Source organism: Thrips palmi, unplaced genomic scaffold (assembly GCF_012932325.1).
Source record: "Thrips palmi isolate BJ-2018 unplaced genomic scaffold, TpBJ-2018v1 HiC_scaffold_6, whole genome shotgun sequence".
Classification (NCBI taxonomy): Eukaryota; Metazoa; Arthropoda; class Insecta; order Thysanoptera; family Thripidae; genus Thrips; species Thrips palmi.
In genome coordinates, this window is record NW_023144633.1 from 2,096,870 (window position 1) to 2,118,352 (window position 21,483).

Genomic DNA, 21,483 nt, shown 5'->3' on the forward strand with positions numbered 1-21,483 from the left:
GCTGTGCAATTAAGAATGACGAGGGTCATGGGAACGCATGCCGCCATGCGCCGCCATGTGCGCGAGGATTCCCGTTGCCCGCCGTCCCCGCTTACGGTGGCCCCCCGCCCCGCCCCGCCCCGCCCCCGCCCCTGCGGCTGGATCGAAACATCCCCCCCCCCCCGCGACCACCCCGACAATCATCGTTCAGTAGGCAAGCCGAGTGTTTGTCCGCGAACCACGTAACGCCTGGCTGGCTGCCCTGGCCAGCGACAGAGAGGCGTCTCTTCGATCGCGGCCCGGCCGGGGGGTAGGCAAACATGCAGCACCGGCGAGCACCGGGCAGTGGGCCTGGACTAGCCTGGACTGGGGCGGACTACCTACCCCAGCCCAGCACACTGCAGGGGTCAGGGCAGGCGGCTCCGTGCACGCACTGGGACTTACAATCAAGGCAAGGGCGCGGTCCTAGCGCAGGACAGGGGGCTCCAGGGGGTCGTGCACGCACTGAACTTACGATCAAAGCAAAGACGCGGTCCCAGGGCCGCTTGCGCAGTCCGGCGAGCGAGCCGAGCGTGCCGGCCCCGGCGCACCGGTGGCGCTCGTGCCCCAGCCACAGCGGGATCATGGCGACGTCCTTCCGGCCGAGTTCCGGCCGAGTTCCGGCCGAGTTCGGGCCGAGTTCCGGCCGAGTTCCGGCCGGCGGTGTGGAGGCGGTGGAGGCGCCGCGCGGTCAGGCGACTCGCATGCCGGTGGCGTCCCAGGACGTCCCAGGGCGTCCCAGGATGACGGGGAAGGACCGCGAGCACCGCGAGGACGCTCGTTAGCGATTGGTCACGCCGGGCTGACGCCGGGTCTAACGGGAAGAGCGGTTGGGCCTTGTGGGGTCCGCGACAGTCCGCGGCCGCCGGGGATCTGTGATGTCTCTGATCTGTGGCACTCGGTCAGCCCGTGCTTCCACGGACCACGGAAGAACAAGAGCAAAACCAGCCCGGCCCGCGCAATCATACGGCCCACCATGTGTGTGTGTTTGTGTGTGTGAGCGGGAGTGTGCGTCCTCTTCTCCCATGCAGCAATCTGTATTGTATCATCGAAGGCGCGCGGAACGGAGCGAACGCGTTCCGGCGATGCGAACGTCCGATAGCGCTCTAATTCAGTCGAGTCACCGACCGGCCCTTCGCACACACAGTGGACACACAGCACAACGCAGCATCTGTCAACACGCACGGCAGCTTCGTCGCTCCGTCTCTCTCGCACTCATGGGACGCCCCTAGTGAGTGCGAGAGAGACTGCGGTGCTCTGCCAAGGCTGCCACTGACCGGTGCAGCGAGCAGCGGCCTCGTGCAATCGCCTCGCATGCTTCGCATTGTCTAGCCAGCCAGCAGAGGCCAGCCATGGGCCACCATGGGCCCCATGGGCCAGCAGCCGGCCGCGTCAACAAAGGTCGGCGTTTCCATGTTTCCTCGGTTCCCTCGCAGGCTCGAAGCCGATGCAGGTCGCCGAGGTCGAGAACACTGCCTCCCCACAAGTCAGTGAGGATGAAGGAGCCTCCTGGCGGCAGGCAGCCCCTTCAGCACACCGCGTGCGTGAAGTGCGTCAAGTTGGATGGGTTGCCCACCTCCAGGCGCTCCAGGCGCTCCAGGCGCTCTAGGCGCTCTAGGAAAAGAAGGTAGCGTCTCCGCCCACTTATCCTGCTCTTGAAACTGAGGCCGTATCGGTACATTTAATCATCCCACGAGAGGACGAGAGCAAGCGTTCGTGTCGGGAACAGATTTGAGTGTTGCCGCGGCGACAAGCGCGCCGTGGAGTATTCGCAGTGCAGACGCGACGCAAGCGCCCTCTGTCGCCCGTCGTCCAAAGCAAACTGATTATTCTCAGGAAGGTGAAGCATCATCATCAGCCATTCAACTCGGATGCTTGCATTCTTCTTTTCAAATTTTCACTTTCAGGAAGTTTTTTTCTGGTTGGGAGACTTTGGTTAATCTAATTTTGGAATGCTAGCATTTTACAGTTTAAATTTATCACTTTCCACCCGTAAAGTTAGCCATGATATATTCATGTGAAGAGTATAGCCTAATCCTCTGACGTCTTTCATCCGAATAGAGTACGTATAATTGTCTGTTTATTGTAAATTTCTAGTTAATTAATGTTCTGTTTCCTTTCAGAATACTCTGCTTAGACCTATTTCCTCGAGGGTTACATTCCTCTCGAAGGGCCATTTCACCCACGATCTCTCTGTTTTGCTTTTTGTTGCCGCAACTTAGCGGGTGCCGGCAAGAGCTTTTCACAAACAATAGTCGTGGCGTTTTTCGCGATATTGCCGATATTCCGCGGTTTTCCCGATCCAAAGATCCAGAATCTGGCATGCTGTGATCTGGGGCACAACTTTCACACCCTAAGAATGCCCATTTCACTCGAATGCCCCTCCTACCTGCAGAAAACCACCACCTACCCCCGAAATATTTCTCAAACCGAAAACTATTTTTTCTAATTTTGCCGGTTTGATGGGTTTGGGGGCGGTTTTCGCCAAGTCCATTCAGTACCTCCTTTAGAAGTGCTTCCATTCCGAATCGCGCTTACAAGTCCAGCAATTTCCCAAATAAACTTAAATCAGTATCAAAGTTTAACTTATGTTTACATTGAGGTTAGGTTATGATTTAATGAATGATATTTTTGACTATTCTATTCTGTTAAATTTTCTTGTCCTGAATGCTACTAACTTTAGTGTAGTCAAATATTTTGTCTAGTTTCTTATAAGCTCTACTTACCTCCCTGTAGCTGAGATTGATTAGACCGAAATATGTTAATAAGTTTATGTTTGCAGGTCCAGTGAATTCAATTGGTCAAAATGTCGAAGCGACCTGCAGATAATAGTGATGGCAGTGGGCAGCCACCTATCAAGAAAGTCCAATTTGAGCCAATGCGTATTGGACCAATATCAACATTAGAAGAAATGGACATGAAGGTTCTTCAGTTTCAAAATAAGAAGCTCGCTCAAGTAGGTTTTTGTCAGTATTCTGTTTTATCTCCTGTTCATGAACTTAGCATCTCTACAGGATTCTTCAATCTATTACAGAGGCTTGAGCAGCGTCAGAAAACAGAGGCTGATCTAAGGCAAAGAATAGAGCAGCTTGAAAAACGTCAAACTCAAGATGATGCTATGCTTAACGTAGTTAACAGATATTGGAACCAGTTAAATGAAGATATCCGTGTTCTCCTCCAACGGTTTGATGCAGAGACTGCTGATGAGTCTGAGAATAAAAGTAAAAAAAAATTGAATCTTGAATTTTGCTCTTCATTTTGTTTGTGAAATATGTGGTGCTAATTTTTTGGACTCTCTCAGATGAAAATGAAGCTACTACTTCATTTTTAATGCAGTTGTCAACATGGGACAAAGAAGAGTTAGATGAAAAGTTGGCAAATCGGGTTCAAGTCTCAAAGCGAGCTGTTGCAAAGGTCATTCAAGCTTTTGACCGCTTACAGCAAAGAAATGAGAAAATTACCTTAGCATTGAAAGGAGAATTAGATGGAGGTAATTTTCTTTAAGTTTTGTCTCTTTCCATTCAACCTCTATTTTAATTTGTGTACTCCGATAACTACCTGCCCATGTTCTTTTTCCCCAGATGAAGCTCCCAGCATGGATGAAACTATACGACAAGCCAACATTGAGGTTCAGGCAGAAAATCGAAACCTTCAAGCTCTCAACACATCTCTTCATGAAAAGTACCATAACATATCATTGAAGGTGAGTTTATGAGCCAACTTAAATCATTTGCTTTGACTGTGAGGAATACATGAACTGACAATGTCACTTTAACAATTCCAGCTGGCTGAACTTCAAGACCAGGTTAATGGTAAAGAAACAGAAGCTGCTGAGCTTCGTAACCAAATCGATGATTTGCAATATGAAGTTCAAAAATTTTCACAGAGGAATGACAAACTAGAAACGTCATTGGCAGATGCTATTGAACAGCTTAAAACTTACCAGCAAATGCAACAGCAGCAAGTAAATGAAGGCAGTTCTCAACCCAAGCCAGTGAATGTTGTCTCTACCGTGTCTCAAAAGAAGGTAAGTTATTTTATCAAGTATTTAATTATGTTTGCCTACTGGCCTCAAACCTAATCCCATCACCCTATTTATTTCAGTGTGAGGATTTGCAGAAAGAGTGTGAAGAACTCCGCGAGATGTCCAACAACCGTTTACAGGAATTAGATAAGCTCCACATGCAGCATAGAGACACACTGAAGGAAGTTGAAAAATTAAAAATGGATGTAAGTGGTTTGAAACTTTTTGTTTTATTAATAGATACAACCATTGTATTGGCCAACTTATTTTTAATTTAATTTGTGCCTCATTTCACAGATAAGGCAGCTTCCTGAGAGTGTAATAGTTGAAACAACCGAATACAAATGCCTTCAATCTCAATTCTCTGTTCTGTACAATGAGTCAATGCAGTTAAAGACCCAGTTAGATGAAGCAAGGCAGCAATTGCAGGGCAGCAAAAATGCTCACCTGCGACAAATTGAAATGATGGAGGTAATTTTCTTTTTCTGCATTTTAAGCTGCTTTTAGTGATATTCTTGCCCATTGTCACTTGGCAACTTGTTTTATGTTTCTTTATTTTTCTTATTATTGAATTTGTGCCTTTTTAGAGTGAAGAGCTGCTAGCTCAGAAGAAACTTAGGACAGAAGTTATTCAGTTAGAAGATCTTCTGGCTCAGTTACGAAAAGAGTATGAAATGCTGCGCATTGAGTTTGAACAGAATTTGGCTGCAAATGAACAAACAGGGCCCATAAACAGAGAAATGAGACATCTAATTACATCACTCCAGAATCACAACCAGCAGCTGAAGGGTGAGGTTCACCGATACAAACGCAAATACAAAGACGCAAATGGTGAACTTCCAAAGGTGTGTAGACTTGGTTTCTTAATTTACTGATGGAATTGCTCATGTTGTTTGTACCTTATTTACTCAGTGATAAAATAATTAATACTTTTGTTTTAGTTGAAGAGGGAGGTGGAGGATCTTCAGCAGAAGCTAGAAGAACATGCAGCTGCAGCTGAAAAACAGGAATGTGCATCAAGCGAATCATCAGTTAAGGAGGAAGAAGAAGGAAATTCTGAGCTTGTCAATGTCAAGGAAGAACCAGCAATGTCAATCAAGAAAGAAGGAAGTGGAGATGAAAATGAGGTTTGTGGAGACACCTCTAATTTTATGTCTTTGCCTTTGCACCTTTAATTCATCTTGTCTCGCTTTTTCCTCTGCAGCAGTTAGATGAGGTGGAGATGGACCCATCCATGGATACATCTCTCATGTCCCCTAAAGATAATAAGGACATCAAACAAGGCCAGGGAGCAGTGGCTCAGCAAGGAGCTCAAAGTCAGACGGTAAGTTTTTTTCACAGGAATTTATTACAAACAATGGAATTTAAAACATTTACTTAATGATGTTTTCATATTGTTTAGCCGGTTAAGACAAATGCTAGTTCCACTCCAGCCCCTGGAGTTGTGAATGACGTGAAGAAAGAAATGAAATGTGAACCTGGAAGTGATCCTCACCGGTCAAAGGAAATGAAAGGACCAGAATCAGAGCAAGTTCGAGAACTTCGTGCTCAGCTAAAGTCAGTAACCTGCGCTGGTAACATTGCTTTTCTTGCATTCCATTACTTGACTCAAGTTATTCTTATTGTATGCTCTTATTAATAGGAAAGCCCTGAACGACCAGAAAGAAATGAAACTTTTGTTAGACATGTATAAAGGTGTTAGCAAAGAACAACGAGACAAGGTGCAGCTCATGGCTCAAGAAAAGAAGAACCGTGCTGAACTTGAAGAGCTTAGACAGCAAATTAAGAAAATTCAGGTAATTTTTTTTCAACTTGCCTGGTGCTGGCAGCAAAGTTTGGTTTCTTATCTAAGGTAAAAATGAAATTAAACTATTTTTTTCACAGGAAAGCAAACGTGAAGACAGGAAGAAATTGGCAGATGAAGATGCTATGCGTAAAATAAAGCAACTGGAAGATCAGGGATATCAACTTCAAAAGCAGTTGGCTACTCACAAGCAGGTACAGAAATGCCCCTTTGATGTTAAGCTACTCCATCTCATTTTCTGTTATGCTTAATACTGTATTTTTGCAGGAGGAAGAGGCATTACTTAATGAAATGGAAGTGACAGGCCAGGCCTTTGAAGATATGCAGGAGCAAAACTCAAGACTTATCCAGCAACTTAGAGAAAAGGATGATGCTAATTTTAAATTAATGACTGAACGAATTAAATCTAATCAATTACACAAATTAGCAAGAGAAGAAAAGGATGTCCTAAAAGAACAGGTGCCCTTTCTTTGCTAAAGAGATACATTTCTTTTCATCAATATGCAAGTGTCTCATGTTTCTTTGTTTTTTTTTTTTCAAATGTAATAAATAGGTGATGACCATGACTACCCAAGTAGAGGCTACTAATCAAGTCGTCCGGAAATTAGAGGAAAAGGAAAGAATACTCCAAAATTCTCTCGCAACAGTTGAGAAGGAGTTAGCCCTCCGACAGCAAGCTATGGAAATGCACAAACGAAAAGCCATTGAGAGTGCACAATCTGCTGCAGATCTAAAACTGCATCTTGGTGAGAAGAACTTTCAATTGCAATCCATTCATTGAAATAATAATTAAGAGGGAAAGCACTGACCAACCTTGTTATTTATTTGTTTTCAGAAAAGTACCATGCTCAAATGAAGGAGGCACAGCAAGTTGTCACTGAAAAAACAAGCTCTCTAGAGGCTGAGGCGTACAAAACCAAAAGACTCCAGGTGGGTTTACTAATTCAAGTTTTGATGGTTTTGTTAAATGTTCAATTGCTGACGTTATTCTTGTTTTTTATTATCTTATAGGAAGAGATTGCTCAGTTACGTCGCAAGGCAGAACGCATGAAGAAGATTGAGCTTGCTGGTACTTTAGATGAAGTTATGTTAGAAGAAATTCGAGAATATAAAGAAACTCTCACATGCCCATCTTGTAAAGTTAAACGCAAAGATGCAGTTCTCTCTAAGTGTTTCCATGTTTTCTGCTGGGATTGTCTCAGAACAAGATATGAAACAAGGCAGCGAAAATGTCCGAAATGTAATGCTGCATTTGGTGCTAATGATTATCACCGTCTTTACCTATCGACGTAATATTCTAGGCAAGTAAGGAGTGTTTGAAAATTTTCATAGCCAATTGTCGTCAGGTTACTGTTGTAATCTGATATTTTGTGATAAACTATGCCAAGATAATTTGGAAACATGCAGAGGTCATTCATCAACTTGTAATCATTTTAGGTTTAGACCTTGGCTGAATGTGTAACTAGGTGAGTTGAGAGTGTATATCTTAACATATTTTGACAATATGAAGATATTGTCTTCCAAGACAGATCCTCACCTTATCAATTGGTGGTTTTGAGAGGACCAAATCCTCCCTTATTTAGTATTATTTTTTTTCTAAAGTTTTCTTTGTTTTATGTCTTTTTCTTATCATGGCTCTGTTAATGGAAATGATGCTGACCTCGGGGCAAGCCCTGTATGTGCGAGGCACTCAAAATAATTCTTGATAAGTCGTCCCCCACTTAGCTACTGGACTGGTTTTCCTTTGCCTTCTACGGTTTTGATAATTCACTATATTTTCCTCCTCATAAATATTTTAGGGATTGCAAATTGGCTCTTGTGTCAGATTAGCTTTGATTCTGTGATACAAATCGCATTTACTGTATCTTTTTAGGTGATTTTAAAACTTTTTTGTTCCTTAAATATTTCATAGACTACATAACTGGTAGAAGGGCATGGAGAAACAAATACTTAAATCATATAATAAAGATACAAATTAGCTTGCCTAAAGATTTTAATAGATTTTTTTTGCGTGTTTTGTTGTTTTTTTTTGACATTGTGAGCTCTTACTTATCCAGCCTTCAAAATTACTTACATCATTATTAAATAAGAAAAATTGGTTGTGATTTTGGATTGCATGGTTGCAAGTCAACATTTCTCTACTGCAGTGTACAAGCTAAATTGCCTTTGAAGGGAACAAAATAATTTACTTTTAAACTGTGTACCTTTAATCAGTTGTTCTTACACTAAAGCTCTGGAAGAGGACTTCAATTTATTCATACAACAGTTGGAATTTTGTATTTTGATTATTGTTGCGTAAAGGAGTGGCTGAGTCATAGTTAGTCCATTTTTCCATACCTAGTAGTATTCTCCAAGCACTGTGATATTTCATATTCAAAATTATGTCTTTGTATATTTGTAAATGAAAGTGGTTGTGTCTATGTAAATGTTGTTAAGATCAAGACTGGGAACTGGGGGGAAACGTTTGGTAGCACTAGATTTGCATCTGGTTTGTTTATATAATGTAGGTTTGGTGCTATTATGTTTTATGAAGAAGCCTTGTAAAATATCTTTATGAACACTGACTTTCATATTGTTTTATATGGGCTTCTTTGCAAGTCTATCTTCCTCAGAATTGGTGTGGGAAAATGGACTGTTTCAAGCTAGGATTGGTTTAGCTTGGTGTGTCCTTGTAAAGTTTGTAAGAATTTGTGTAAACAAGAAACTTCTTGATTGATGTCAAAAATTAATGCTGTTGAATAAAAGCAGTGAGTACATAATGAAAAATGTGTTTATTTGAAATTACAGCTCCAAATGTACATTTGTTAGCTCTACACATCTTTAAATTCCAAATGATACATTTTTTCAAGTAAAAAGCTTGGTTCTAACTCTTCAGAAATTTCTTGAAATACTCCATCTATGATATCCTCACACAACCTAAAATGAAAGATACAAGTACTGTAATTGTTTGATCTGGGTAGTACTTAATGCATTAATTACCCAATGTCGACATTACCTCTGAATAAATGGGCTCTGGACTTGTGAATTATATTCAGAAAATCTTTGCCTGTAATTCAAGATGTTGTGTATGGGCCCTTTACGAAGTCCTGAAATGGGGACATCTAAAACCAGCCAAAGGAAAATAAATTAATACAAATAATACAAATAAATCAATACAAATGATACAGTAAAAACAAAGGGTGACAACTTACTAGGATCAGGCAAATTGGTCAACACCTCATCTGAACCTGGAGTAGCGTTGTCATTTGATATTCCAGTCAAAGATGGAGGAGCAGTTGCCCATCCAACTCTCTTTGATTTTCTCAAGTCTCCTGAAATTAGAACAAGGAATTCTCTGAACAATCCTCTGGCAAACAAAGACTCAATGAAAAAAGCCTGTCCTTAAGAAATGTAACTTACCCTCAAAGTGCGGGGACCTTTTATTATCAGTGAAGTCAGCAGTATCTGTTGCAGCATCTCTGTAACCTTCTGTATCACTATCACAATGTTGTGTGATGACCAATTGCACATTGTTTGACAGATTTTGAACTTGAGTCCTGAAAAAAAAAAAAAACCTTTGAATATAACCTTTGAGTTGATTAGATCTTTGTTGAATTATCATATTAAATCACTGACTTACAGGGGCTTCTTAGGATCACTTGATTTTCTCTTCCCATCAATCGACTTGACATGCCTGCTTTTCTTCTTTTTCTTGGCAACAACCTTATTACAAAGCACATCATGCATGTGAGTTATGATCTCTTTCAGCTCAGAGTTACAACAGTTATAAATCTGAGTATCTTTCTGCTTTTTCTAAAATAAAATAAACACTAGTCAATGAATGGAGGATAAAAATATGCTACAGTGTGGTAGATGGAAAAACGATTTTGTTTTGCAAATTCTAAAAATCTACAATTTACCTCTTTATGTGAATTGCGACCTCTTGACGAGACATGTGCACTCACACTACTACGAACTGAAGATGGAGGGCCGAATTTAGCACGAGCTAAGTAGGAGGAAGTTTGCTTCCAAGAACCTCTATGTATACCATTATTTGTGCGTGACACAGCTTGTTGGGTCCTGGGCATCAGACTCCCTCTAGCACTAAGAGGTGAGCTAGCACGAGCACTCAAGCTTATGTCTTCAGGCTCAGTTCGTTTTTCCTCTAACATTCGAAGAAGTTCTTTGCACTTCAAATAAACTTCCTTTTTTTAAAGAAAAGGAACAACGTTAAATTTGAGTAGTCTATTAAAAAGCAGCAAGAAGGTTTAAACACCCTACTTACATCTGTTTCCTCTGTATCTTCAAACCCTTCAATTATTCCAGCATGAATGTCAAGCTGGCTCTTCAATGAACTGAGGTCACAAAGATGGTGCAAAAGGGTTCTTAGCTTGCCAAATATGTTCAAGCCTTGCAGTGAAGAAGGTATTTGTGTCAGATAAGCCTTCAAAAAGTTGAATTATTTTTAGGTTTTGACTTTTGGAACAAAATAGAAAAAATATGTAGAACAGGGGCTATACTAGGAGAAGGAATTTACCTGTAGGCTTTGTACTGCTGTTTGGTGAGCAGAAACTAGTTTTTGCATCAAAGCCTGGAGTTCAGTATGTCGCCCTGGTGTTTCTGTGGATGCACAAGCAACATGCTTACGCAGTTCAGCCACCTGGACAAGACAAAACTTGAAGACAATTTTACAAAAGTAGGTTTACAATCAAAACATGTGTATCATAGATGTTTTGGTGGAAGCATGAGAAAGACTAAATGAGGCAATCACCTGTCTCTGAAACTGGAAGAGATAATTGCGGGAAAATCTGGAAAGAAATTCATTAAGGCGAGTTTTTCTTCTCTCTAAGTCATCTGGTCCATCAGGCTCCGCAGGCTGGCACTGAATCATTCCTGTGATACTGTCTAAAGCAATGCTTATTCGTTGTCGAAGTAAAACTATCCGCTGAAGAGTTCCGGTTTCTTGAACATTTGCCCCTCCGTCTGTAACTAAATGATATCGGTCAGAAGTTCATCAAATTACAACAATTTAACTGAAATTGAATTGAAGACACTGGCTGAAATCCAACTGAGCTATGTAAGGAAAGCCTTTACACTTTACCTGTAGGAACTGGCCGTTTAAATGGCAAGCGAGGACCTTCTATTTCAGAGGGAATGCTTTCCGGCCCAAACTCGATAGGGGCTGAGGTTCTGGTAATATCTTTTTCATCTGCAGCATTAATCTGGGATGAAAATTAAACAGCAATCATCAGTGATTCCTCAAAGCTCTGCTTTCTTCAAGCTTGCTCTACATACCTCTTTACAATGACAGCAAGACGATGGTTGACACTCCAGCTTTTGATCACTGTCCTGTTTAAAAATGTTAATCTTGAACACAACATAGTTCAATACAATCATGTGAAAGGATGGATCCGAACATACCTGATTGTTTTCGGGCACGGCAATCTTATCCCTATCCTCAACAAATCGTTTCCACAGTAATGCATCTCTCTCCTTCTGTTTTTCCCTGCGAACTTTACGAACGATGCGCAAAAGTTCCTCCTCTGCTACATACTGGGAAAGAAATAAAAAAAATATAATTTTGGCGAAATGAGTCAAAGTCAAAAGACCTTAAAATTATTGAAGAACTTATGAGAGCAACAAACCTTAAATTTGAAAGGTTCTGAAATTGCATTTGCAGTGCAATTACTGTTGATTTCCATATTGTACAAAATGTCTTAAAATAAAAGCAATTTATCGTTCAGCAAAAGCTATCATTTGGAAACAGAGAAGGAGGAAAAGATCATTGGTAAACAGCAGATATCGCTAAATTAAACAGTAGCCGATAGACAGCAGCGGGGAAAAAATTTGAAACGTTCAAAACAAACAAATGAGAGGGTTAGGTTTGCTTTGACGTTAGATTTCATTGGTTATTGCAGTCACTTCCACCAACCAATCACAGTAGCCGAAATGAATTGCGTTTGTAAAACCAACCCACAAGGCGAAAACAGCTGCTGTATTTGCCGTCAAAATTAAAAAAAGCCGACTTTTTGTGAACTGTGGCATAAACTTCTCGTGGCCTATGATTTTTGACGATTATAGATTATCATGTTTAGCTTGTTTACATCTTTTATCGTGGTTCTGCCAAAAGGGTAGTGTGGTACCAACAAGCTCGAAAGCCGCTCGTCAGCTGTTAGCAGAAAGACTGCAGTGGGGGGCGGGGTGGAGTGGGAAGACAGCAGACGGCAGACGGCAGACAGACAGTCAGTTAGCAGTCAGAAATGGCGACACGAGTAGCATCTGGTTTTATGCGATCCGCTAGTATTTTTAAAGCTAAACCCGTTGAAATGCAAATCCAAAGAACAAAGACTACAACCAGAAGTGGCCGCGTTCTCCCCAAGCCGAAGACGCATTCGTTCTCGTTCGTAGGGTCTTTCTTCGTTGCCAATGCGGGCATTTTGACTGGCGCATCCTTCAGCAGGGCATTTGCCAACTTCCTAGAAGAACATGATTTGTTCGTGGTCGAAGATGACGACGACGATGACTAACTCTCCTCTCGACGCCAATTTTTTCTGCTGTAAATTTAAGGTAAGCACCTGTACGCAGTCTTCTCTAAAGTCGCTTCTATTCTTTTAAAAACCGTAAAGGACACTCAACTAGGGCATTTTTCTATGACTATTGTTCAATCACATTCACCGTCAGTTTGTTTCACCACAATTAGTTGTGTCAATTATTGATTGAAAGGCTGTTCCGATTCTCTTCTACCTTATAATCCTGCTCCTCCACGGCATTAATAAGGTGCCACTTCAATTAAAATTTGTCTCTTACAGGCACAAGTGGAAGTCAACCGTTGGCAGATGGGTGGTACTGGACCTGCACCACATTTTTATGACATGACTGCCTGCTACTGCCAGGCTGTGAAAATGACTCTTACTTTATTCTGACGTTATTTAATTTGTGTTACCACTGATAGTTTGTGTTCTTAGTTCTTTAGAATTTAACATGCTTAATGTATTATTTATGACCCTGTTTGAAATTTAAGAAATAAAAATGTATTGAAATTCTTAAAGAACTGTGTTCTTCATACTACCTCTCTTGTAAATGTCTTCAGTCTAACAGCAACGTAAATGAATAGGTTTTGGATTTAACAAATGAATGGTTCAAGGGGCTTTATTTAAGGATTTACAATTTGGTCTCGGAATGCAAGAGACGTTATTGCCTTACTGTGGCCGCTGTATTCCCTTTCTACAGTGCCTTTCTCTATATTCCACAGCCGGGCTATACCATCAGAAGATGCTGAAATTAGATAACCAAATTTATGCAAACTATTTCAAAAATTTAAACTATACAAAATGATAAGTCTTCTTTACCTGTTACTATGTACTGCGAATCTGCACTAAATGCCGCATCCCAGACCCACCTCTGCCCCTCTTGCTTGAGCTCTGTTTGCAATGTAAAGTCACTTGTGCGCCATACTCTGGCAGACTGATCAGCAGATGTTGTCACCAGGAGCCTGATTAGAAAATAAACAGGGACTTGATGCCTTGTGGCAAACTTTCTCAACGGCAACTAAGAAAACCTGTCTTACGAAGAATCTGGACTGAAGGCACATTTAAGTGCGAACTTGGGATGAGCTTCTATCTTATGGCACGGGTTGAGTTTAGTTGGTTCTTGAGAACCACCACCACTAAGGCTCCATATGAAACATCGGCCTTTGTTATTAACAGCTGCCATGAGGTTCCCTAGGGGGTCCATAGCAATACTTTGAATTGAAGCATCTGCTTCAGGAATCTGTAAGTATGCATTAATATTTAAGATGAACAATTGCTGCTAAGGAAATGGAATGTTGAGCAATAAGCCAGTCCCTACCAACTGTTCATTGTGGTCTGTCTTCAGATCCCAGAGATGGATAACTCCACTTTGATCACCAACAACAAGTTCTGATTGATTAGGATGCAGACAGACACAGTTGACTGGGGCAGATACTTGAAATATTCTCTGGCACTGGAGTGTTCGAGACCTACACAGGAAAGAAGAGTACCACGATAGTCCCCCTAACACTTACACATGATGATGATGTGCATAACTGCACCATGATATTTGAAACAATCACCTTAAGTCCCATATACGGGCACTGAGGTCTTCTCCTCCAGTGTACATCCATTTACCCTCTTCTTGAAATCCAACACTAGTAACATTTTTGGAGAGCCCTTCATAGTTGACAACTGGACTTGGATTGTTAGAGGCCAGATCATACATTCGAATACGTGTATATCCTGTAATATAAGAATAGAAACATAGTCCTGGGACAAGGAAATAATCTCAGTCTAACAATGCAAAAAATTACCTGCTGCTGCGATATGTTGCTTGTCTGGAGTTATATCAAGAGCATTCACTTGCTGAACTCAAAAGTTAAGGGAGATAACAAATATTTTACTTTTCTTGTCAACTATAGAGTAGAGGAGGTGCAAGGGCATTTGTTGCAGTACAAAACAATATAAAGGATACAGATTCCGTGTGCTGTGCTGTTCGTTGACATATTCCAGTGTGGGCTTGCCACAATTTAATTGTGTGGTCATATCCCCCAGTCGCTAAAATAACCTGTTCACTAGGCGATGTGTCAGAAGTCATAGTAATGGTCATCTGAAAAAAAAAAAAAAAATAGGCACGAAAGCTTGTTAGTTATTTTCAAGGAAAGAACCACTTGAATTTATTGTCAAGAAAGATAAAACGCCATGCCAAATATAGACACCTATCAAAGAAAAACTAACCTGAAGCCCGAACAAAAATAAACAGTGTTGATAAATAAAATCAGCTTTCCAAAACAAAGATAAGTAAAAACAGGAAAGAACCGTCGATAAAACACTGAATGCGTATTATTATGACTGTAATTTTTCAGTCCGTGTAACTCTTTAACGAGCTGTTTACTTCTAATCAGCTGTTTCTTATCACAAATAAAGCCAGCCAGGTTATGATTTCCCCCGGCTCTTCCCCTCCCCTCCCCTCTATACCCGCCCACCCCGCCACTCCACCGCACTTAACTTTTTATATCTCAAGAGGTAACATGAACGAAGAGGCATCCCAATTATTAATAAGCAATATTGAAAGGAAGCATGAATAAAGAAAGTTGATACGGTAGTTCTTAGCGTCTCAAAGCTAAAATGGAAACTCAGAAATTTTGTACTTTTTTAACATTGGCAGCCCTGCGGCACACTTGAGCGCGCTACGTTCAAATGTGTCCGCGCTCCGTCCACTTGATTGGGTGATTGTGGCGGATATGTTTTTCTGGCAATGTAGAAAACTTCTCAGACAAGATTGATACTGACACGAAATTTATTACGGAAGAAAGATTATATGTCACAAATAACATTAAGAGGCACAAATATGTTCCTCAATTAAGTGAAGCAGTTGGTGCCAAGTTTCTTTCCTTAAAGAAAGGATGTTGAGTCCTGCTTTTCTTTGTCTTGGAAGAACCAAAAAACGATGTGATTGATGGAGTACCAGGTGATGCTTCTTCATCTTCTTCCTCCCTGTCACAAAATTAGCGGAACCCATTAAAATTATTTGAAGACAAAAACCCTCATAACAAAAAAAAAATGGCACTTACCATTCCACAGTTGTGGCTGAACTTTCTAAAATTTTATCTGCTGTCGACCAACTCATCCTCACCATATGAGGGAATCCAAAAATAGGATCAATATTTTGCTGAAGGAATTTCTTTGTCACTGGATCTAGTGAAAATAAAAAATTATAAAAAGGGCATTATTTGAACAATATAAAAACAATAATGTCAAAGCAGACATACCATTTGGATATCCACTGCCCCATCCTTCAGCAGGCTTGTCAATGCCATCTTCAAATTTCCAGACCTGCAATGCTCTATCTCGAGACACTTTAGCACATATACTAGCAGCACTAACGCAGGGATAGGTAGCGTCCGCTTTGCTAGCAACAGTAATTTTGAAGTCTGGAAATATCTTAGACAACTTTTCCTGAAAATTTCAAAAGGAATGATACTGTGTTTGTTCAGCACAGAAAATTACATTACTAATAATAGTTTGTTAAGCAAACAAGTGCGTCACCTGATATTTGTCTGCTGGACCCACAGTGTCCACATACACCTCAGAAATGTTCACACCAGCTTCGACAGCTTTTTTGATGAGGCCTATCGCTGAGTCATGTGATACCTGGTTGAGCGAGTACTTTTGCCTACAGAAACATGAGATACAAAACAGAAACATCTGAGTATATGAGGTTTGATATTTAAGGAAATACCAGAGTCAAAGCTGCAAGAGAAAAATACCAGTACCTTCGTAACATACTATTACAAATGCTATTGGGAGCAATAACTTCCACAGACCAACCGACATAATCTTTCCCTTCACATAATTTTCCAAAAAGTTCTTCCCGTTTCTCTTCTGTTAAAACCTTGGAGTCGGCACAGCCCAATTTCTTAAGGGCGTCTGACTTATCAAGAGGGCAGTACGCCACACCATACACCATAGGACCTGAAAAATTAAGAGAGCACATTCAGACACATCGATCCATTTTTCATTCAAAAGAGACGTTCTTTCAGGCTAAATATTGACTAACCTAGAACAGGACCTCGGCCGGCTTCGTCGACACCCAAACAACATTTCTCAGTTTTACAAATTTCGGGAACAACAGAAGATAACACAACATTTTCGGAGTTATCTTTTTCAGAAAAGTACTGTGCTAAATGCTCAGCACAACTGACACTAGAATCCTCCATTGTAGGTTTAAAAAAATATCTAATTTTGATAACACAAACAAGGTTTGACCAATCGCTGTCTCCCGCGTTTTCTTTGAGTTGAACTCCGTACTGCGAATAGCAGAAGAAGAGACGGATTATTGGCACTTTTCTATCGTACGAACAGGAACCTTACGAATAGTCAAGTTTTGTTGATCTGGATCTGTCAAAACTTACCAAGACTGCTATTTTGAATAAAACGTTTATGGGTTTGTAAGCTGTCATTTGACCTTTTAAAAGGAAGGTTTTCAAAGTATTGACAACAATGGAACTCCAAGACATTCACTACAACAAAGCTGAATATGTTGAAACGGTGAGGTTACATTCACTACCTTCAATGTTTCTAAAATAATTTTTAGAGCTCTGTTGTTTGAGATCATTATGTATACAGTTCTCTTGCATCCTTCTGCTGAGTTTCTATCAATTGGAATCGACATCACACTATATTCTTCAAATTAATCTAAAGCTGATTTTTGGCTTGCAGGCATCCGGCAACAAAGTCAGTCGTCAGACCGTTCTTTGTGGTTCCCAAAACATTGTGCTTCATGGGAAGGTTATAGTTCAATCAGATGCCATTATCCGCGGTGATCTGGCCAATGTACGAACTGGAAGGTACTGCATTATTAGTAAGAGAGCTGTACTGAGACCGCCGTTTAAAAAGTTCAGCAAAGGGTAAGGTTACTTGTTAATGTTTCTTTCAAATTATTTCGTACATCTAATAATTTGTTTCTGTTTCTTCCCTTAAAGTGTTGCTTTCTTCCCCTTATTCATGGGAGATCACGTTTTTGTTGGTGAAAATTCTGTTGTTAGTGCAGCCATGGTGGGATCTTATGTCTACATAGGAAACAATGTTGTTATTGTAAGTGATAAATTTATTTCTTATTTCCCTTTCTGATTCTTTTTTCACTTAATCCTTTCTTCTTTTTCTAAAGGGACGGCGCTGTGTGCTCAAAGATTGCTGTTACATCGAAGATAACTCTGTACTTCCCCCAGAAACAGTTGTACCCTCTTTTGCACGGTATGCTGGATCACCTGGTGTTTGTGTGGGAGAGATGCCTGAATGCACTCAGGAATTGATGGTAGATTTAACAAGGAACTATTATGAGCATTTTGTTCCAGCTCCTCAATAATGAATTTGCTATTGTTTTGTACTCCCTTCCTTGTTTTGTTATGTTGTTGGTGATCTTCTTGTGAGTCACTCAGCAAGCTTCATTGTGAAATAACTTTTATGTCTTGTGTTAAATTATAAATAAAATACTGAACTTTAACTATGTACATTTATTTTACTTGAGAAAAGCTCTGGTTGTGCCACATTTAAATAGCATTAGAATTTGTTACTTCCCAACAGTAAGGACCAATAAAATGTAACAAAAAAGAATATTACTACCATAGTTACACATATTTTCCAAAATATTCTTTTTCAGTAGGTCCGGCCCAATTTTGAGTACCGACCATTCTATTCATAAGTAAATATTTGTATGTAATTGGATTGATGTTTCTCTTTTCTTCTAGTTCTTCAAGCTTCTTCTTGGCTAATATTGTTTTCATGTCTACAGCCTCTGCTTTGAAAGGTAACAATCTAGCTATTTGCTCCAGCCAGGGTTTCACCTTAAAATGTTGAAATGGAAGTTAAAAATTTAAATGTAACAGTTGCATATTCTCACAAAGAAATACCTTACCTCTTCATAACTACACTTCCCTCCGACTTCAATGATGATTCGCCCTTCCTTAATGGGTGTGACATAATGATCAATGGGTCCTTTACCTCCTCCATGACGCTTGCCAATACCCTAGGAACAACCAGTTGAAATCAATGAGTCATTGAATGAAGCATTCTAGACTTACTACCAAGGAAAACATACCATTTTGGAAATAGGTTGCCATGGATCATCTATTCTCCAAATGGCAAACATTCTTGAGGCATCAAGCTTTCGGCCTACAGTTAGTCGGATCATTTCCATGTGACCATACCTCAATCTTCCACCACACAAAGCCTGGAAGTTGAAAATGTTGATTCATTCAGTCATTCATTTTCTCACCAGTACAGAGATAGAAGCCATACTACGTACCCTGATACCATACTGCTCATGTAGTAAAGCATTGTGTACTGGCTCTGGACCTCTTATGAGATGGAGACTTTTCTTCATCTTGCGGTGCTTTTGGTTGGGAAGAGCGTGTGGCACTTTCATCATAACTCGGAGCTTAGGTTTTTCAGGTAGATTAATATCTGAACATCAAATAAGTAATTATAAGAGACCAGACTTTATTTTTTCTGAAAAGTAAAACTAAAGACTTTACTTGAAAAATTTAATCTCTTTGGCTTACCAGAATAATCCTCGGGTTCCTGCAGATAATTCTTTTTCTGAAGTGTTGTGCTTGTCGACAACGCATTCCGCCCTGAAAAGAAAGCAATTGCGAACATTTCGATTAAACAATCTAGAATGGGAACATCCAGCTCGACCTTATGCTTTGAGAGAATCGTTTAAAGTGCCCAAGGTTTTGAATTAGCAGACAGTTTGAAAAATATTCACTAGCAGACAGTTTACATAGGTTTTTGGTTACTTATTATCGCCGTAAACAGGAAACTTACCATTCCTTATCAAAGGCCCTTGAATTTGAAGCGTTTGGAAAACGCCCCGGAGTAATGATAACATTTTTGTAGTTTTTGTGTTTCAAATAAACCAATTGTAATTTAGGTTAAGTGTCCAACCAAAACATGCGGAGGTGGTGGGAGGGGGATGAAGGATATCGACAGGAGCACCATCCGAGGCGTAAAAATGGATTAATCCAGAAGTGTTCAGGATTCATGATTAAGGTATCAACTTTAACCAATTTAAATTAAAAAATTTTTAAAACTTTTTAGTTCAAAAGAGAATGGGTAGCGTGTAAGTTTAGTTTTCCCTACTTTGTCGTTGTGCTGGCACCAGTGACATTTTCCTGCTTTTTCTTCTTGCACCCTTTCCTCTTTGAAATCGTTCCATGTCCCAACCGGTTCCTGTTTCCGTTTCTTTCAGACAGTAGCCTCATCAAGGTGAGTGTCGCTCGCGTTTAAATCTAAGAACATCTGTATATTCTAGCTAAATTTACGAGCGAACTCCCTTTATATATTTCTAATGTGTTTTTTTTTAAGTCTTTTTAAGTGTTTCTGAAACTCGTTTTTGTTTGTTTCCGTTCATTTTAGGTCAAGATGGGGCGGCGTCCGGCACGATGGTTAGTACCGACTCATGCTTCTTTCCTCCTCTCATTTGATACTTTCTCGTACGCCTTTCGAAGTATTATTTAGTGCTGTGTCTTATTTCCATTACGCGGATCTCAATGTAGTTTCAATTACTCCCTGTATCGCTATAGTTGAGTCGTCAAGAGTTTGCTTACGTCGTTGCGCCACTTCTTGTAACTTTTGTCAGTTCTCTTTTTGCGGCGTTTTGAAATGAGGCTTGTTAAATTGCTTCTGCCCACCCTAAATCTCGTTGTTGGCCGCCGTCTGCAACGCTATTTGTTGCAATTATTGTTTGCGGTATCACGCAGTTCATGCTGCATGTTCGTATAGGTTATGTTCCTTAGTGTACGTGTTGACTATCCATCGGGAGACCTGATAAACAGTCAACAGTTCTGCTTCTGTACGCTGACTTTGACTTGTCTCGCAAGTTTGTTAGGGTCCTGTGTTTGTGGTTCACTGTGTGGCACTAAATTGATTTTGTTTTGTTACAGCTACCGCTACTGCAAAAACAAGCCCTACCCGAAGTCCCGGTTCTGTCGTGGTGTCCCCGACCCTAAGATCCGTATCTTCGACTTGGGCAAGAAGAAGGCCTCAGTAGACGACTTCCCACTATGTGTGCACCTCGTCTCTGATGAGTATGAACAGCTCTCGTCTGAGGCTCTTGAGGCCGGACGTATCTGCTGCAATAAGTACTTGGTGAAGAACTGCGGCAAAGATCAGTTCCACATCAGGATGAGACTGCACCCCTTCCATGTCATCCGCATCAACAAAATGTTGTCCTGTGCTGGAGCTGATAGGTAAGTTCACATCATGTTGAAGAGTCTTGCTGTCAGAGTTATGCTGACTGATATTTTGCACTTCTGAAAATGAAACGTATGGTTTTTATTATTACATCTGTAGTGCAATTATCTATCTGGTTGAAGGCCCAAGCTTTTTACGAGCAAGTCTACACTATAGTTGATATGTTCTCTTTGAATTGTGTCTAATCAGCTGATTGTTTCAGGCTCCAGACTGGAATGCGTGGTGCCTTCGGCAAGCCTCTTGGTACTGTTGCCCGAGTTCGCATTGGACAGCCCATCATGAGTGTCAGATCTAGCGACCGTTTCAAGGCTGCAGTTATTGAATCCCTCAGGCGTGCCAAGTTCAAGTTCCCTGGTCGTCAGAAGGTAAATTATCTTGCCCATTCATTGATTTCCATGATGCCAATTGCATTGGGTTGAAATCTTACTGACTTCTTCCCACAGATCTACGTCTCCAAGAGGTGGGGATTCACCAAGTACGACCGTGAAGACTACGAAAGGCTGAAGGCTGTTGGTATCCTTGCCAATGATGGTGTCAACGTCAAGTACAGGCCTGAGCATGGACCTCTTGATGCGTGGAAGAAGGTTCAGCTCGAACTCGCCCGAGTTTAAGTATTCATCCTACTGCGCAATGTCATCTGTGCCTGGTGATTAATAAAGTCTTAACATCAATTTTCTCTCAATTGTTAGTCCTGTTCCTTGCATCCTGACATTTCTTTGTCACACCTTATGACTCAATCATCAGCTGACGTTTGGTTGTGGGAGTCCATAGTTATTGTTGGCTCTCATTTCTGGTTGGAATGTGGTGAATTAGAGCCCTATATAATGTAGGGATCTTTGGTGAATGATGGTTTCTGCACTTGTTGGTGCATAGGGTGCATGGACTGCTTT

The 21,483-nt window shown here is 40.9% G+C and overlaps 7 protein-coding genes across 8 annotated transcripts; 3 read left to right on the forward strand and 4 right to left on the reverse strand.

Moving 5' to 3' along the window:
- The first annotated feature begins 1,833 nt into the window (after positions 1-1,833).
- On the forward strand, positions 1,834-8,612 carry LOC117652064 (E3 ubiquitin-protein ligase Bre1). Its single transcript, XM_034396702.1, is given in 18 exon segments — positions 1,834-2,080; positions 2,801-2,974; positions 3,053-3,239; positions 3,320-3,508; positions 3,600-3,721; positions 3,803-4,045; positions 4,123-4,248; positions 4,340-4,513; positions 4,630-4,887; positions 4,984-5,169; positions 5,247-5,366; positions 5,445-5,599; positions 5,685-5,838; positions 5,927-6,045; positions 6,047-6,305; positions 6,400-6,592; positions 6,682-6,776; positions 6,858-8,612. Coding segments are annotated over 17 exon segments (3,012 nt in total). The 5' UTR covers positions 1,834-2,080; positions 2,801-2,824; the 3' UTR covers positions 7,140-8,612.
- LOC117652066 lies at positions 8,599-12,180 on the reverse strand. 2 transcript variants are annotated; one of them, XM_034396714.1, is made up of 13 exons: positions 11,471-12,180; positions 11,247-11,378; positions 11,121-11,174; positions 10,927-11,047; positions 10,597-10,808; positions 10,363-10,485; positions 10,111-10,269; positions 9,746-10,030; positions 9,466-9,638; positions 9,246-9,382; positions 9,038-9,157; positions 8,842-8,947; positions 8,599-8,762 (listed from the first exon to the last, which is right to left on the reverse strand). In XM_034396714.1, the coding sequence occupies exons 1-13, from the start codon at positions 11,525-11,527 to the stop codon at positions 8,657-8,659; spliced, it is 1,785 nt and encodes a 594-aa protein (XP_034252605.1). In that variant the 5' UTR covers positions 11,528-12,180; the 3' UTR covers positions 8,599-8,656. The 2 variants fall into 2 exon arrangements, with proteins under 2 accessions (XP_034252605.1, XP_034252603.1); XM_034396712.1 differs by having other exon boundaries at positions 10,597-10,814.
- A 767-nt stretch (positions 12,181-12,947) lies between these two features.
- Positions 12,948-14,794, reverse strand: LOC117652067 (target of rapamycin complex subunit lst8). Its single transcript, XM_034396715.1, has 8 exons — positions 14,576-14,794; positions 14,313-14,447; positions 14,152-14,203; positions 13,918-14,080; positions 13,674-13,824; positions 13,393-13,595; positions 13,175-13,317; positions 12,948-13,100 (listed from the first exon to the last, which is right to left on the reverse strand). Exons 2-8 carry the CDS (start codon positions 14,445-14,447, stop codon positions 12,979-12,981), a joined length of 969 nt encoding a protein of 322 aa, XP_034252606.1. The 5' UTR covers positions 14,576-14,794; the 3' UTR covers positions 12,948-12,978.
- Positions 14,795-15,119: 325 nt separating this feature from the next.
- Positions 15,120-16,662, reverse strand: LOC117651594 (ribonuclease H2 subunit A). The gene is made up of 6 exons (XM_034395742.1): positions 16,398-16,662; positions 16,114-16,312; positions 15,887-16,013; positions 15,610-15,796; positions 15,412-15,535; positions 15,120-15,334 (listed from the first exon to the last, which is right to left on the reverse strand). Exons 1-6 carry the CDS (start codon positions 16,555-16,557, stop codon positions 15,196-15,198), a joined length of 936 nt encoding a protein of 311 aa, XP_034251633.1. The 5' UTR covers positions 16,558-16,662; the 3' UTR covers positions 15,120-15,195.
- A 13-nt stretch (positions 16,663-16,675) lies between these two features.
- LOC117651598 (dynactin subunit 5) lies at positions 16,676-17,843 on the forward strand. The gene is made up of 4 exons (XM_034395747.1): positions 16,676-16,888; positions 17,060-17,247; positions 17,323-17,434; positions 17,508-17,843. Exons 1-4 carry the CDS (start codon positions 16,841-16,843, stop codon positions 17,703-17,705), a joined length of 546 nt encoding a protein of 181 aa, XP_034251638.1. The 5' UTR covers positions 16,676-16,840; the 3' UTR covers positions 17,706-17,843.
- LOC117651596 (39S ribosomal protein L16, mitochondrial) lies at positions 17,834-19,328 on the reverse strand. Its single transcript, XM_034395745.1, has 6 exons — positions 19,166-19,328; positions 18,901-18,972; positions 18,645-18,802; positions 18,438-18,569; positions 18,255-18,365; positions 17,834-18,183 (listed from the first exon to the last, which is right to left on the reverse strand). The coding sequence occupies exons 1-6, from the start codon at positions 19,227-19,229 to the stop codon at positions 17,968-17,970; spliced, it is 753 nt and encodes a 250-aa protein (XP_034251636.1). The 5' UTR covers positions 19,230-19,328; the 3' UTR covers positions 17,834-17,967.
- Positions 19,329-19,476: 148 nt separating this feature from the next.
- LOC117651597 (60S ribosomal protein L10) lies at positions 19,477-21,275 on the forward strand. The gene is made up of 5 exons (XM_034395746.1): positions 19,477-19,606; positions 19,757-19,785; positions 20,284-20,589; positions 20,796-20,958; positions 21,037-21,275. Exons 2-5 carry the CDS (start codon positions 19,763-19,765, stop codon positions 21,202-21,204), a joined length of 660 nt encoding a protein of 219 aa, XP_034251637.1. The 5' UTR covers positions 19,477-19,606; positions 19,757-19,762; the 3' UTR covers positions 21,205-21,275.
- Positions 21,276-21,483: the final 208 nt, after the last annotated feature.